At 43.6% G+C, this 16212-nt stretch overlaps 1 protein-coding gene across 1 annotated transcript in view; it reads right to left on the bottom strand.

Moving 5' to 3' along the window:
• cplx2a (complexin 2a) overlaps positions 1-16212 on the bottom strand; it is a gene marked incomplete at both ends in the record, with an annotated part of 50341 nt that overhangs the window by 7691 nt on the left and 26438 nt on the right. The window contains one exon of the mRNA XM_080721689.1: positions 470-651. Coding sequence (XP_080577815.1) covers positions 470-651 — 182 coding nt within the window. The remainder of the gene's footprint in view (positions 1-469; positions 652-16212) is intronic.

Here is a 16212-nt window from a genome sequence, read left to right as displayed (position 1 = left end):
ACAATACCATTTGGCTTAATTAAAGGGGAGATATAATGGACCGAATGTTGGCAAATTTTGGGTCGGCGCTACCCACACGTTTGGCTGTGGTGCTCATCCCACGAATGCCTGATGCTTACATACTGTACCTCCTTGTAAAGGTGATGAATCAACGATAAAAATGATATAAAACATACATGCAAATTGGTATTATTAAAGGGGAGATAACGGACTGAAGTCAAGTTTCCTTTCTTTTTGTGCTGAGTTTATGTGTGCGAAAGTTAATTTCCCCCCTATGCATTGGGAATGATGTTTGACATTTATTTAATGCCAAACATCAATTAAAACTAACCATTTAATTCAAATGCATGTTCAAATGCACTCTTGACATAGGCCTACACATTTTGGGAACATTTCATTGTTCTTTTTTTTAATCTGTTTGTACAAGTGTGTGTGTGCATGCGTATATTATATGTTGCTGGTTGTATACCTTATCCCTGATGCCTTGCCTCATGGATTCCCTCTCCGCCTCGATCTTGGCGTACTTCTCCTTCCTCTCCTCCTCCTCCTGCCTCAGTGCCTCCAGTCGCTCCGCCTCCTTCTCGGCTGCGTCGGGGTCCTCCTCCTCCTTCTCGCCGCCCCCCATCATTTTACTCACGTCGGGGGGGCCTCCTGGGGGGAGAGAGAGAGAGAGAGAGAGAGAGAGAGAGAGAGAGAGAGAGAGAGAGAGAGAGAGAGAGAGAGAGAGAGAGAGAGAGAGAGAGAGAGAGAGAGAGAGAGAGAGAGAGAGAGAGAGAGAGAGAGAGAGAGAGAGAGAGAAGGGGGAGGGGGAGAGAGGGGGCAAGGAGACGTTGACGATGAGCTGTCCAGTCAAGTCTTCAAGATGAACCCATTTAGACGTGGAGAGCATCTGTGTCGCACTTTATATTTCGGCTCTTCAAAAACAGCGGATCTACAAGCTACAGTATGAGCTTGTAGACCTGCTGTTTTTGAAAAATCATGACAATTTGGGCAAAATATATCTATATATTTATAAAGTGAACATTATTATTGTGTAACTCAAATCTTCCTGCCATCTGCCATTTGGGCACTGGCCTACTCGGGAACAATGCAGGTGGGAAATGAATGCCCCACCCAGTTATGCAATACCCGTTGTAACCGTCTGTCTGTATCCCTTTCACACCCATAACCGACCCTGTCCATTTTATGGAGTTCCAAGTCAAGCATGCCCAAATATGGAGTCTAGGCAGTCTATGACTTATTAGACGACGCCATACGGATCAGTAATGTCTCGCTGAACAAGGTGTATTGAAATAACTATTCGTCCATTCATTCATTCATTCATTCATTCATTTGTTTGTTCATATAAGGGTCAATTTGGTTACCAATTCTCCATCATTTAGCTGGGACCACCTGGAACTCCCTCAAGGACCACTGGTGGTCCCTGCCTCCCGGACCACTGGTTGAGAACCACTGACTAATTAGACCTTATTATACTCAGTTGGCACGGATCTTTTTTCCTTCTACACCAAATCACTTTGCCGAAGATATGTGATGTACAAGCTCACAAACTCATCACAACGTGACATGTTGTGAGCTCCTGGATTGTCTATTTTGACTATTGAAATAGGGCTCAATTGAGTGATTCATTCATAATGCACACCTTTCCCTTCCTAGAAATAGTGGAGTCAAAAGCACTGTAACTGCTGCCATTAACGGCTATATTGTCATTATTTGTTGTTTTCTAAGTTTGTTAGTATTTTCTTATTCTAATCAAAGTGGTGCACCGGAAGTTGCCATCCTATGTGTGTTCCGGCTAGTTTGCCATATAGTGTGCTGGTTAATGGCTCCCCAGCAGCTCAGTGTGGTGCACACGTCCGTGCGGACGGACGTGTTTGTTAGCAGCATGGCGCTGGCAACGTTTGACAAGTTCATGTACTCTTTGATGTCTCGCTACCTTCATTGTTGTGGATGCAGCCAGTGAGGTAAATGGATTGCTTGTCTTTTGTATTATCATTTCCTTATGTTTGAGTTACCCATGTTATGTTTTCTGTTCTATTATTTACTGTGCTTGTATTGTTTATGCTTTATTTACAGTTTTACGTTGGTTTTGGAGGCATTTCAAGTGCGCTTAATAAACCACCAGTACAGAGAACAACCTGACTCGTTTTTGGTCAATGAAGGCAGTGAAAGTAAAACTCAATGCATCGATCCGATCCACGGCAACTCAACTCAACCTGTGTGGAGGTCTTCCAGACGGCGGCCGCTCTTCTGATCTGGCAGGCAGGAGTCCTGCTGCCGAACGGGACCAAGCGACGCCCCCGCGGGCCGTTTTTAGACACGCACTCGCTGTTCCACGGAGCTGCATATTGGACGGTCAAAGAACCTTTCTCGCCTAAAGAGCACAGTGAACCACGCGACTTTGCCAGCTATAAAGACAGACTCCTAAGGTTAGTGCACAGTCTGCACAGTTCAAGGCAAAGAAGGAACTGACTGGTGCTACTAGCATGTTTCAGGTGCATTCAAGAGACATTCATTCAAAGCAAGAAGAGAAAGATCGCATTGTTATGCAAATTATGAATGAGCTAATGGAATGTTATTCATAGCCTAGTTTGTTTTGGTCTTTAAAGTGTTGCATAATGTATTAACGTATTCAGAGAATTAAATCTAAGGTTAATTTGACTTGGGACTTATGGTTTAAGTGTATGGTTATAAGTTAAGTGTGTGGGTTATAAGTAAAGATGTCAAAGTAACAACTCAAGCAAGTGAGTTGATAAGGACATTTAAAGAACCTGCTCCAGAAAGTTACCTACACAAGTTAAAGAACCAGTCCAACAAATGGAATTTAAAGAGTTTAAAGAAAGCTTGCAAACCAAAAGATCAAAGGTTTTGTTGTTCAAGTTTGATTGCGTTTATGAACACTGGAAGGTCCAAGCAAAAAGAACCAAAAAGGGTGTCCTTAACCAGGCTCCAATTGAACATTTGAGAGAGGAAGTAAAGGCTCTTGTAAAGCACTCTGAAGAATTAAATTGCATTTACAATGAATATTGTGAAATTGAAACTCCAGCCAGTGACCTGCATTGCAGGCTTGACAAATGTAACAAAGTCACAAAGTATATTGTCCAGACTGCTCAGGTCCACATTGAGGGGATGGATGAGGATTCTGAGTGGCCTGAAGAGAAGGAAGCTGCAGCCATACTGGCAGTTCTGAGGAGGGTGGTAGAGCAGGAGCAGCAACAAAGGGAGCTGGAGCAGATGAAGGTAGAGTGCCTTGCAAGAGAACACGCAATGGAGCAGATCCGACAAGACATTAAGCGTTTGGAGGCACTCAAAATTCAATATGGCCCACAAGCTCAACCAGAATTGAGCTTGGCTGCTAAAGGCACCCCAACCCTGGTTCAGCCCAAAGGCACCGATGCTTCTGCCTCTCTCAAGATGAACAAGACAGCAGAAGAGGTGAAGCCTGTTAAGAAAGCAGTTAAAGCCAAGAAGCCTGCTGCACACAAGCAACCTGCAGCAGCTACGAAGCCCAAGAAGGTGGAAGCAAAGAAGCCTGCTGCACGCAAGCAACCTGCAGCAGCTAAGAAGCCCAAGAAGGTGGCAGCCAAGAAGCCTGCAGCCACAAAGAAAGCACCCAAGAAAGCCAAGAAGCCTGCTGAAAAGAAAGCAGCAGCTAAAAGCCACAAGTCCACCAAAAGCTCCAAGAAAGATCGAGGCCATGAAATAAGGTACTGGAGAGGGGAGAAGGAAAGGACAAACTTTAAGGAGAACAGGAAAAAGGGTCTCTTACAGGATGCTAATGTGCGAGGCAAAAATAGTCGACCACCTGACTAAAGACATGCTGTGAAACCGGTTGCTCATTTGTGTTTTTGAAGTCCAAGGTCTCAAAGTCAAAGGTCTCATGAATTGGTTATTTGAATTGTTGTACATTGAAGTTTGTGGGGTTTAATGAGATGTGAATTATTTAAAATAAGATGGTTCTCACTTTTGATGTATTTTAAAGAGTTCAAGGTCATTTGAAATCACAGAAGTGATTTGGTGGGGAGTGTAACTGCTGCCATTAACGGCTATATTGTCATTATTTGTTGTTTTCTAAGTTTGTTAGTATTTTCTTATTCTAATCAAAGTGGTGCACCGGAAGTTGCCATCCTATGTGTGTTCCGGCTAGTTTGCCATATAGTGTGCTGGTTAATGGCTCCCCAGCAGCTCAGTGTGGTGCACACGTCCGTGCGGACGGACGTGTTTGTTAGCAGCATGGCGCTGGCAACGTTTGACAAGTTCATGTACTCTTTGATGTCTCGCTACCTTCATTGTTGTGGATGCAGCCAGTGAGGTAAATGGATTGCTTGTCTTTTGTATTATCATTTCCTTATGTTTGAGTTACCCATGTTATGTTTTCTGTTCTATTATTTACTGTGCTTGTATTGTTTATGCTTTATTTACAGTTTTACGTTGGTTTTGGAGGCATTTCAAGTGCGCTTAATAAACCACCAGTACAGAGAACAACCTGACTCGTTTTTGGTCAATGAAGGCAGTGAAAAGCACAATATTTGTCCTTGAAATGCATCCAAAAAAGACAAATACTCAAGTAAACAGTACATTAAACAGTACAGTACTTGAGTAAATGTACTCCTTTACTAACCCCCACTTGACTCTGGTGAGACAGACACACACAACACTACAACACAACGAAAAAAGGCCAAACAAACGATCTACACATGGAGCTCTCAAAAACAAGAAGTTCTCAAAACTCAGCTTAAATTTTTAACAGCCTACAAAGGGAAGCAAGCAGAGGGCTTTTCGAAATTCAGCTCACGCAAGCTTATTGTCGGGGGCTACGACAAGCCTCATGCATCACAGAGAGAACTGCACCCAAAACACGTCCGCGTTAGGCTCATGGCTGAGGCTCAGGGGCGTCACACTGGGGGGGGGGGAAGTGGGACTGAGTTACTAGGGCCCAAGGTGGAGGGGCCCTAGTAACTTTAGCTATTGAAAAATAGCAGATATACAAGCTCACAGCGCGGCACCGAGTGCCGCGCTGCGAGCTTGTAGGTCTGCTATTTTTGGAAAGTCGTGAAAATGTGTGCAAATCTTTGAATATTATGTATTTTTTAAGCAAACATTTGTAACTCAAATCTGCTTCTGTGGGGGTCCCTGGAACTAAATATTTTGAGATGGGGGTCCGTGGCCAAATACATATCATCTTTTGGGTCCTTGACGTGAAAAGGTTTGAGCACATATTTTCAATTTTTTTCAAAAATAGGTGCCGCGCTGCGAGCTTGTAGAACTGCTATTTTTTCAATAGTTAACATTCATGGGGGGCCCGTAGTGAATCCTTGTACCCACTACCCAGGGCCCAGAATTTGGTGTGACGCCCCTGGCTGAGGCTGCCTGGCGGCCGGGGCGAGCTCACCAAAAGTGAAGAGGAGAAAAAAAAGCCCCAAACTGCTGAGTCCCGAACAAAAGAACAAGAGAAGGGAAGGGAGAGAACCTGTCACAAGGCGTTGGTGGATTAGAGGGGGAGGAGGGTCACAAGGATTTGGAGGAGAGAATGGGACGGATAATGATGAGGGAAGGTGGGAGAGAGACGCGGAGGGCCAAGAGAAAGAGGGAAGAGCTTTTAGAGGGAGATTTAGAACAAGTTTAATTAAGAGTCAAAACAGCCACGAGCCGCCCGCTGGAACAGGGTGTCTCAGAGTGGGTGCCGTGACTGACGAAAGTCCAGGGGTGCCGCAGAATACTTATCAAATTATCAATTCATCAATATCACTTCGGTTTAACCACTTATATTTAGTAAAATGGAGTTGCGCTGTACTTGGCACTATCTTTTTCAGCCTACAGTACACCAAGTCTATTCATCAAAAATTGCAGGTCTACAGTACAAGCTCACAACGCAGTAGATCGGCTATTTTTGGTGAATGTTCCCTGCAGAATAGGGATGCTGGGGTTTAAGTGGTTAAACACCAAGTATAAAAGTTATTCTCAAGTTGTCCTCGTGACACAAACTGTATTTTAGGCGGAAAGATTTGCATATTTGACATAAATGTAATGTACTGTAAAGTAATGAATGAACAAGTTTACAGGGTTGCCCTGAGACAAAAATGTTTGAGAACCATTGCCCTGGACGCCTTGTTGCTTCTCACACCCAGCTACACCAAAGTGCTTTGAAACAACTGATATTTCCATCCTTACAGCATTTTGGCCCAAAGGGTGGCGCTAGAGGAAAGACTGTGGTGGGTTGACCTGATTCAGCAGTGTTCGTCATCCTCCCAGAAGCATGAATCCCCACTGCAAAAAAATCCATTTTGAAATATCTTTCTGAGATGTAAAAAATAAAATGTTTGGCCTATATGGGTGGTGGCACTAGAGCCAGGGGTAGGCAACCTTAGGCACGGGTACCAACTTTGGCTCAGGGGCGTCACACTGGGGGGGAAAGTGGGACTGAGTTACTATAGGGCCCAAGGTGGAGGGGCCCTAGTAACTTTAGCTATTGAAAAATAGCAGATATACAAGCTCACAGCGCGGCACCGAGTGCCGCGCTGCAAGCTTGTAGATCTGCTATTTTTGGACGGGTACCAACTTTGGCACAGGGGAGGGTGATCACTGGCACACTGGCAGAAGTGTGAGAGAGAGGAGCTTTTTATTTTAGAATCAAATTTTGTTTTAAACGTGGTCAATTAAATTAAGTCACCCAATTTGGAGCAAATTGCATCCTGCACATAATTCTACATTCATTTATATTCTGGAATTTGACTGGGGAGGGAGTCGGGGAGATAGTTATTGTTAGTTATAACAATATCCTGCCTATCAAATTATGTCCGAATTTAATGTCATTAAAACTCACTCACAGCCATTTACAATATGCTTTTGCGCCTATACTGCCAGGAATATTATTAATTTTTCAGAGTCACAGTAGATCTCCCTCATATGCATGACATTTTGGTAGGCTGTAGTCTATATAGTGTACACTAGATGTCGCCAACGATTAAGGTCTCTGGCGATTGCTAGAAGGCCTCAAATTAGCAACCAGTCCATCCACTTAGCATTAGCGTTAGCAGGGAACGGCACGGGACCCGTGCACGCCATACGCGCGCCTGATGGTCTTCAAAAATTATCGACTATGTGCCTTAGATGCCCAATAGACGCGCACAGACACTTCAAACCGGATCAAAATCATGCTTATGCTTGTTTACTTGGTAGACACGCTCGATTTCCGGGTTCCGGTGATGACGTCATTTCCATCGCAATATCATTGCTGAAGCTTATATGAACCTAGAATGGTCATTTATAGCTCTAAAAATGTCAAAAAAATACCCAAAAAATCAGAAAATGATCAGAAAGGCGACGTTTGGCGATTTGGCTGTGAATCAGTTTTAAAATGTATGCTGACATGGCAAGCTGAATATAGAAAATAAATACATGGCACTTCATTTCAAAAAGGTTGCTGACCCCTGCGCTAGAGGAAAGGCCAATTGGATTACCAAACACAGTATAGCATTCAACCAAATGAAGGTTGCAGTTGCTGAAAAGCTGCAGTTGATACAGAGAGCTGCTGCTTGAGTCGTTACCAACACCCAAGGAAGTAGATCAACATCAGTCCAGTTTTGGTTTACAAAGCATTGGATTGTTTAGGTCCAGAATACATGTGTGATCTTGTGCTATACATCATGAACATTCCAGACTGTTGTCTGGTTGTCTGGGACAGGTCTGCTTTGTGAGTCTGAGCTAAATGTGGAGAAGCAACGTTCATTTTTTATCGTAGACTACACCACATTATCTGGAACAAACTCCAGGGGAAAAGTGGGACTGAGTTACTAGGGCCCAAGGTGGAGGGGCCTTCATTATTTTATATACCGTATTTTCCGGACTATAAGGCGCACTTAAAAGCCTTTAATTTTCTCAAAAAACTACAGTGCGCCTTATAGTCCAGTGCGCCTTATATATGGATCATTCATTGACATTGACATTCCCTTTAGCACAGCTCCATCTGTTTGATGCATAACGCAACGGTAGCGTCTATTATGTGCGCCTTATAGTCAGGTGCGCCTTATATATGAAAACAGTTTGAAAATAGACCATTCATTGACAGTGCGCCTTATAGTCAGGTGCGCCTTATAGTCCAGAAAATACTGTACTTTAGCTATTGAAAAATAGCAGATCTACATCTCACAGCGCGGCACCGAGTGCCGCGCTGCGAGCTTGTAGATCTGCTATTTTTGAAAAGTTGTGTGAAAATGTGTGCAAATCTTTGAATATATGTTTTTTTAATCGAACATTTGTAACTCAAATTGCTTCTGGAGGGTCCCTGGAACAAAATATTTTGAGATGGAGTCTGTGGCCAAATACATATCATTTTGGCGGTCCTTCACATGAAAAGGTTTGAGCACCACTGACAGAAAAAAACAGCTTGTATATCTGCTATTTTTCAATAGTTAAAGCACAAAATAATGAGTAATAATGCGTTCCCAGTCTAAATGGGTAAAACCCCCTTTCCCCTATGAAGAACATTCATGGGGGGCCCGCAGTGAATCCTTGTACCCAGAGCCCAGGATTTGGTGGAACACCCCCTGCGCCCCGGTTTCCAATGTCTGCTACAACTCTCAGTTCTTGTGAATCAAAGCTTGGAGACCTTTCTCTTTGCCCCTGCCTTTCACGGAGCCTTTCTTTGATAATGTATTCTGCGCCGTAGTTTCATTCACTTATCTTTCTGTTTCATACTTCCTCTTGTTTTAAATTGTGTTCATTTGGCTAAAGTCTGAGTGCTCTGTGTCCAATGCTTAATGTTTCATATCGTCACTGTCGGGCAGAAACCTTGTGTATCCAAGTTTCAAATGTGTATGTTTTTTCGCGAAGTAAAGCCCTGCTTCATCAGACAAGGCCGCCGCACAAAAGTAGTGAAAACAGCAGATCTACAAGCACACAACGCCTCGCGGTGCGAGGCGTTGTGTGCTTGTAGATCTGCTGTTTTCAATAGTTTCGTTCATTTTTTTTAAATGATAAAAACGAACGGTTTTGAACATACAAGGTTTCCACCCGACAACGACGATATAAATCTCTTTGAATAGCCTCGTTGTTGAGCCGCGCTTTATACAAAATGAACTCTCCTTGCCTTGCCTCGGAGCCTCGCCGCCAGCGGGGCTAAAAATGGGGGAATAGGAGAGAGTGTGGCAAGAGAAAGAAAGTAAGCCTGTCTGTCTGTCTGTCTGTCTGTCCGTCCGTCCGTCCGAAACTTTATAACTTTATAATAAGCCCATGCAGCTGCTCCAGTTAGAGAGATTACACTGTAGTGTAGAGGATGAGAAAGAGCGAGTTAGGTGGACGGAGAGACAGAGGTGGTGGGAGAGGAGATAAGGAGGAGAGGAGGGGAGAGGGGGAGGGGTGGAGTGAAGGATGACAGAGGGAGGAGGGAGGCCAAGGGGGTGAAACGGGGGAGGAAGTGAAGCGAGAGAGAGAGAGAGAGAGAGAGAGAGGAGAGGACGGAAGGACCGGAGGGAGTCTGCAGGGTTGTGGGGTGGAAAGAGGGATGGAGAGATACGCCCCAAGGAGCAAGAGGATTTAGAGGGAGAAAGAAAAGAAAAGAAAGAGAGAAAGATGCAGTAGCCAACAGCAGAGCAGCTGGCCGTTGGATAGTCAGCGCACCGAGAGAAAGAAAGAAAGACAGAAAGACACCGCAGCGAAAGAAAGAGGGATGACATTGAGAGAGGAGAGAGAGAGAGAGAGAGAGAGAGAGTGGGGTGGGTGAGGGATGGAAGATAGGGGAAGACAGAGAGAGCAGATGATTGACAGAAAAACAAAAAGGAAAGTTCGCAAGGGAAAGACAAAAGAAGAGACAAAAACAGTGTGGGGAGGGAAGCAAATGGGACAAGGAGAGGTTGCTGTAAACAATGTAGAGGAACGGAGAAGCAGAAGACGGACGTATTGATTTACAGTAATGATGTAACAGTGACAGTGTGGAGGGCAGAATGCCGACACAGCAAACATCTGCTTGACCGTGATTCACTCTCTCTGCTCTCTCATAACTCCAGGTGTAATGTGTGTGTGTGTGTGTGTGTGTGTGTGTGTGTGTGTGTGTGTGTGTGTGTGTGTGTGTGTGTGTGTGTGTGTGTGTGTGTGTGTGTGTGTGTGTGTGTGTGTGTGTGTGTGTGTGTGTGTGTGAGAGAGCCTATCTGTTCACATGGGCATGAATAATTGCAATCCTGCACTTTACGCACTATATGCATGCATCGCACGCATACCATTCTATGTGAGCGTGTAAATGCATGCCTATGCAGTATATATCAATGTACATCATGTGTGCGTGTGTGCGTGTGTGTGTATGTGTGCGTGCGTCCGTCCGTCCGTCCGTCCGTCCGTGCGTGTGTGTGCGCGTGCCTCTCCAAACTAACCAAAAGTTTCCCCAAGCTTTTTAATCCCGGTTGGAGTGAATGATGATGACTCACAAACCTAAGACCTGCGGCCACATTGATATCCTATACGAGCTAACCGCTCAGTCAGCAGCCCTGCACTGTTTAGTCAAGCACTTTACAAAGACACTTTCCTTCATTACCACTGCCAAGGCAAACCCCATGGAGCCATGGGTGTGGTTTTCTCAAGCAGCCTTTAAAGAGCACCCACGTTCTCTTCCTCTATTAGTGGACAGTAGACGCACCCAGAGGTTCTTAATGGGCTGAGTTGTTTGTTACCTTTACGTTTCAGAGAAAGTACTACTGTATATTATGAGCAGACATTACAGTGTAATACTCTTTGAAACAAACATAATGTGATCTCTAAGAGCCAGTGTATTGCAGCATTAAATGCTGACTTGGGTGATTATGTAATCTTACAGGACAACTTTGTTTTGTTTTTCACAACAAAGGGTTCATGTTTTAGACAGATAGTAATTAGAGAAAAGAAATGATGAGTGTTAAATTCATTCTACCGTGTTTCTGGGGGCTTGGTCCAGAACCAACCATCCAATCGATATGCCCATAGATGGGCATGTACTACATAATATGGACCGCCTTCAAACTCAACGTAGGTATCACGAGGGCGTGGCGCTTGGAGTGGGAAGTCAGTCTCCAAGATAATACCCATAAATAGACTACGCTGATGACCTAAACTCCATATTTCGTCATAGTCTCATTACCAGCCTTTACTCATCTGCGAAGATAACATCCTGGTCCACAACCTAAATGCAGAGAGTGTCTATGGGGGTGGGGGACTTACGATGTACATATTTCCCCCTGGAAACGATCTCTTTTGACCAATCACAACACTTGTTTAATTCATTCGCGGAGAATGCTAACAGATTTGTAAAGTGCAAACGTCATTTCCATGGGCGGTACTTGCGTCAAATTCCGGGACTTCCGTTTAGCCGAACTCACCCAACGTGGGTTGTTTCAGTGTAGTACACTTCAGTTAAAAACTAAAGTGAAACTGAATAAACTGAAATTATTTTTCAGTCTGCTGAATAAGGAGCTGTCAATCTCTTTGGCTTAAATTCAGCTTTTTGAATTGAATCAACATAACTTTCTGGATTGCAAGAAAAAAAAAAGAGTGACTAGCTGTGGCTCATAGTGACAATAAACACACACACACACACACACACACCTAGATTTCAGTGCCAGATAAATGTAAATGTCTTTCTAATCATTCTCTCAAGGTACTACAGCTAAATCCCTTCTTTAAATCCCTAGTGAGGGAAAGAGCTGGCTTTGCGCTTTAATAATAGAAGCCATTGTATGTGTAGTACTCTCCTCTATAATGTCACACCTGGGAAAATGTTACAGCCCAGTAAATCATAGAAAGCAGGATGTCTAGCCATTGTTGTTCCGCTGCCTGTTTATCCCCTAATGGGTGGCAGTTATTTTTAATACAAACAACAGAGACAGCAATTTAAACGCTTAGTTTCTCAGGAAACGGCAAACAGAGAGAAGAACCATGTGTTCCAAAGAATCCAATGCAGTTATTATTTATTCACGAGCGCTAATGTTTTTAATCGGTTAAATATTTATAAAACCACAAGACACACTTTACTTTCACTTTCAGTTCAAAATATCCAAAATATATTTAAAAGAAATAGTAGATCTGCGGTACATCACGACATATGAGCGTGTATAGATGACGTAAGGCTTTCATTGCGAGATTTCTGATATATTCTTCGTCTTGCCTTCAGGACTTGGCATCATCTTAACACTCTTGCCAGTGACACGTTCCCACACCCCAAAATGTACCTGAATTGGTCAAATGTAATATACATTATTGTTTAAAAATGTTCACAACATACTGTAATGGCATAGATCAAGACCCACCAATTTACATTTTGACAAAAACCATACATGTGTTCGACTAAAACTAGACTGAAAGTAATACTTTTCAGGTGACTAAAATATGATATATATTTAATTAAAAAGACTATGACTAAAACTAAATCAAAATCTGAACACTGGCTGCACCTAGATGTATAGATGTGATGCTCTCTCGTTCTTTGAGCCAACTTAAAGGAGTAGTTCACCCCCAAAATGACTTTTTTTCTATTGATTACTCACGCCATGGAGACTTGAGTTCAATAATATTTGTTAGTATTTGTCGCATTCCTAAGACAATATTTTGATTACAGTAAATAGTAAATTTACTATAATACAATTTCTTTCTTAGGAATGCGACAAATACTAAAAAATATTACTGACCTCAAGTCTCCATGGAGTGAGTAATCAATAGAAAAAAAAGTCATTTTGGGGGTGAACTACTTACTCCTTTAAGCCCCTTTCCCACTTGCACTGAGAAGAAGCAGCAATCCACTGGCAATGTTCCATGTCGGCATAGTGTGGGAACGGGAGCCAGTGCACATTCGTTTTCCGTTGTGTTCCGTTACAAAGGAAAAAGACCACAGGGGGTTCAGAGGGTTCACCAGCTACAGTCTGAGCCTGGTTGGGCGGCGGAACACATGAGAAGCTCTCACGTGCTGTGCTGTGTGATCTTATAGCGTTATACATTAGAACTGAACCTAAAGCTGTTAGTTCTCAAACTTTTCTTTTGCGTCAACTTAAGGGCCCCTCAGATTGATATATATCCCCCCCCCCCATCTGAAAAGGTTTTGTGTCAGGGAGGCAGAGACCCCACAGAAGAGAAGACAAATAAAGGTTTATTTCAGTGAACATGATCATAAATGACCCATCACTAATTAACCCATTTAGAACGGGTACACATTTTGTGTTTCATTATTTTATGCTTTAACTATTGAAAAATAGCAGATATACAAGCTCACAGCGCGGCACCGAGTGCCGCGCTGCGAGCTTGTAGATCAGCTATTTTTGAGAAATCGTGAAAATTAGAATTTTGACCCGATTCTATAAGTGTCTTTTGAATCCTTCTAATTCCAGGCCTAGAACTCTGCACGCAGACAGACAAACAGGCTCAGAGGCCTTGTGGTTAGAGTGTCTGCCCTGAGATTGGGAGGTCGGGTTTGATCCCCAGCTGGGTCATACCAAAGACTCCCAGTGGGACCCAGTGCCTCTCTGCTTGGCACTCCAAGTGTTGTCCCTGTGACATACTAGCGTCATGTCCAGGGTTTGTACTTCAAGCTGCCTCACGCTACAGAAACAGGAGATGGGGCTCCTGCCCTATGGGCCTCATGGCTCGGCAAGGCTTACTTACTTAGACAAACAGACAGACAGACAGACAGAGAGTTCAAGAAGCCGCTGTAGTCTGTCACACTTGGATCACTTCGCTGTTTCTTCCCCACCTCTCTATCTCTCTGTGCTACCTTTGCTACAGTGTGCCTGCATGTGTGCGTGCGTGCGTACGTGCGTGCGTGCGTGCGTGTGTGTGTGTTTCCAAGTGGTCCTGTATCAATATGCAGGATCATGTTGAGAATCACTCCATCATCCTCTAATACACTGTTGATTGTAACCTATGAAGCAATTAAACGGCTCCCAGTGTGACATTTGGACGCTGATAGCATTTCAATTCTGCTCAATTTTGGCTCAGGTTCACCCCTGTAAATACCCTTTTCATCCACGGCTCCCCTGAATTACATTGTTACTTTGTACAGTACCTTACATTTATGCCAAATATGTAAATCATTCCCTCTAAGATGAGAGGAAAACTTGAGAGAATATCGGATCGAAAATATATTTGATACATGACCACTCGCATAACCCCAGCATCCCTATTCTGGAGGAAAGGTCACTGTGAGCTTGTAGATCTGCTATATTTTAGGGAAAGAGACTTGGGGCTCTATTTTGACTGTCTTGAGTACCAGCTCTTATGCCTTAACTTAACGGCCTGTCCATACATGTCTCCGACCACCAAACCTTTAGTCGGAAAGGTCCGTTTCAACTACAAAATGACGTCACTCGTATCTTCTGAATCTCCCCAAATTAGAGTTCGGAAAGCTCCACGTCGGAAAGTCGGAACTCTCCATTGAAAAGTTCGGTGGTCGGAGACAGTATGGTGTTTCACTAAGTATATGTCGAGTGATTTTGATAAATTCAAATATTATCAAAGCTGTCCTAGTGGCTCAGGAGATCGAGCGGTCGTCTTGGAATCAGAAGGTTTGACCATCCGATTCGTCATTTTTTGTAAATAGTTGAAAGTATATAAAATGATTAATAAACACGAATGGCACATCATAATAATCTGTCAATATCCAAAATCCCAGATATATTGTATATAGCCCCATATCACCATATCAGGTCGGCCTCTTGCTGCGGTTATTGCAGCTTTGTTTTTATTTCTTTAGTTTCACTATATTTATTGCTGTGTGTGTGTGTGTGTGTGTGTGTGTGTGCGTGTGCGTGTGCGTGTGCGTGCGTGCGTGCGTGCATGCTTTGCTTTGCTGATGAGAGCAGCTGTGTGTTTTTTAATAACTTTCCTCCAGGGATTAATTATGTATTTCTATTCTATTCTATATAGAGCAGAGCTGTAATAAACCCTCTGAAACCTCAGGTTCAAGACTGTTACTTTTCAGGATTCAAATTCAAAAGCATCAAAAGTAGCCAATCCACGAGCTCGAACCGCGGCGCAAAGACGCGGTTCGACCTCGTGGATTGGGTACTTCTTCTCTTAATATTTTTATCCCACAATTTTGTAACCCAGTGCCAATTGCCTAAGCTGTAAGTAATCCTGTGCTCTACTCTGCCAATGCCAACCTGGGCAGAGCCCCGAACTGAACTCATGCTTCCTTGTGCGCAGGGTGCTTTCTTATCACCTGACAGGGGGGGAGTTTCCCCGGTTGGACGTATACAGCGCGTGGAAGGAACACGTTATTCCAACCAGTTCCTTTCCCCTCCATCAGGCGCCTCAGCTGGCCAGGGGGAGGCATTATAGAGACCAGGACTACTGCATGTTTCTTTTGTGAGGGTACCTACCCTAGGGAACACGGGGAGAACATCTAAAATTCCACATAGAAAGGCCTTCTTTTTATGCGTTTGCCTGACGTCGCTGTATGATCTCTATGTATGTAAGAAGGACGTTAATTTACGACAACAAAAAAACACGAAAAAGTTAAAATATGCAGATAAGAGGTTTCTGACTGACAACAAGGAACTGCAGTCCATCCATCCATTCATTGCTACCAGTATCTCTTCACTCTGTAGAGACCCTGTGTGGTGCTTGTGGTCTGCACTCTCCCAGGACCCAGACAGTGCAGTGGTGCAGGGAAAGGTACTCACATTTCTTACTCAAGTAAAAGTATCAATACTGCAGTGTAGAACAGGCGTGTTCAACAGGGGGTCCGGGACCCCTAGGGGGTCCTCAGAGTTACTAGTTTCCTCCTTTTTTATATTAACCACTTGAACCCTAACGGAAGTAGCCACTGCTGCACTGAACTGTAGTCCCATTGGAAACATAACAGAAACACAATAGCTCAGACAAAGTCATTCGAGCGGCCTATTCTTGTTATGGGTGTATAGTTTAAGAAAACGTTTGAAAACATCATGGAGGTAACACCAAGTACAGAGTGAAAGTTCAAGTTCATTAAGTATTGATGGTTCAAGTGGTTAAATATCTGAAAACATTAATTGACATGAATCCAAAATACACTGATTGTGCTGTCAAACGATGAAACTATAGGATGTATATGGAATCTACGAAAAGGTTGTGGGGGTCCCTGCTTCATCTCTCTCTTAGCTAAGGGGTCCTTGGCCCGAAAACGTTGAAGACCCCTGGTGTAGAACATACTCTGTTAGGTAGGGAACGGTCACACCACATTCTTATTCTACCTCGGAGGGTGGATTCCTCCAATGCATTTCA

The sequence above is a fragment of the Nannobrachium achirus genome (genome assembly GCF_963921795.1).
Source record: "Nannobrachium achirus genome assembly, chromosome: 3".
Classification (NCBI taxonomy): Eukaryota; Metazoa; Chordata; class Actinopteri; order Myctophiformes; family Myctophidae; genus Nannobrachium; species Nannobrachium achirus.
Note: the sequence above shows the minus strand (reverse complement) of the source record. Positions and strands in the feature narration are given on the sequence as shown.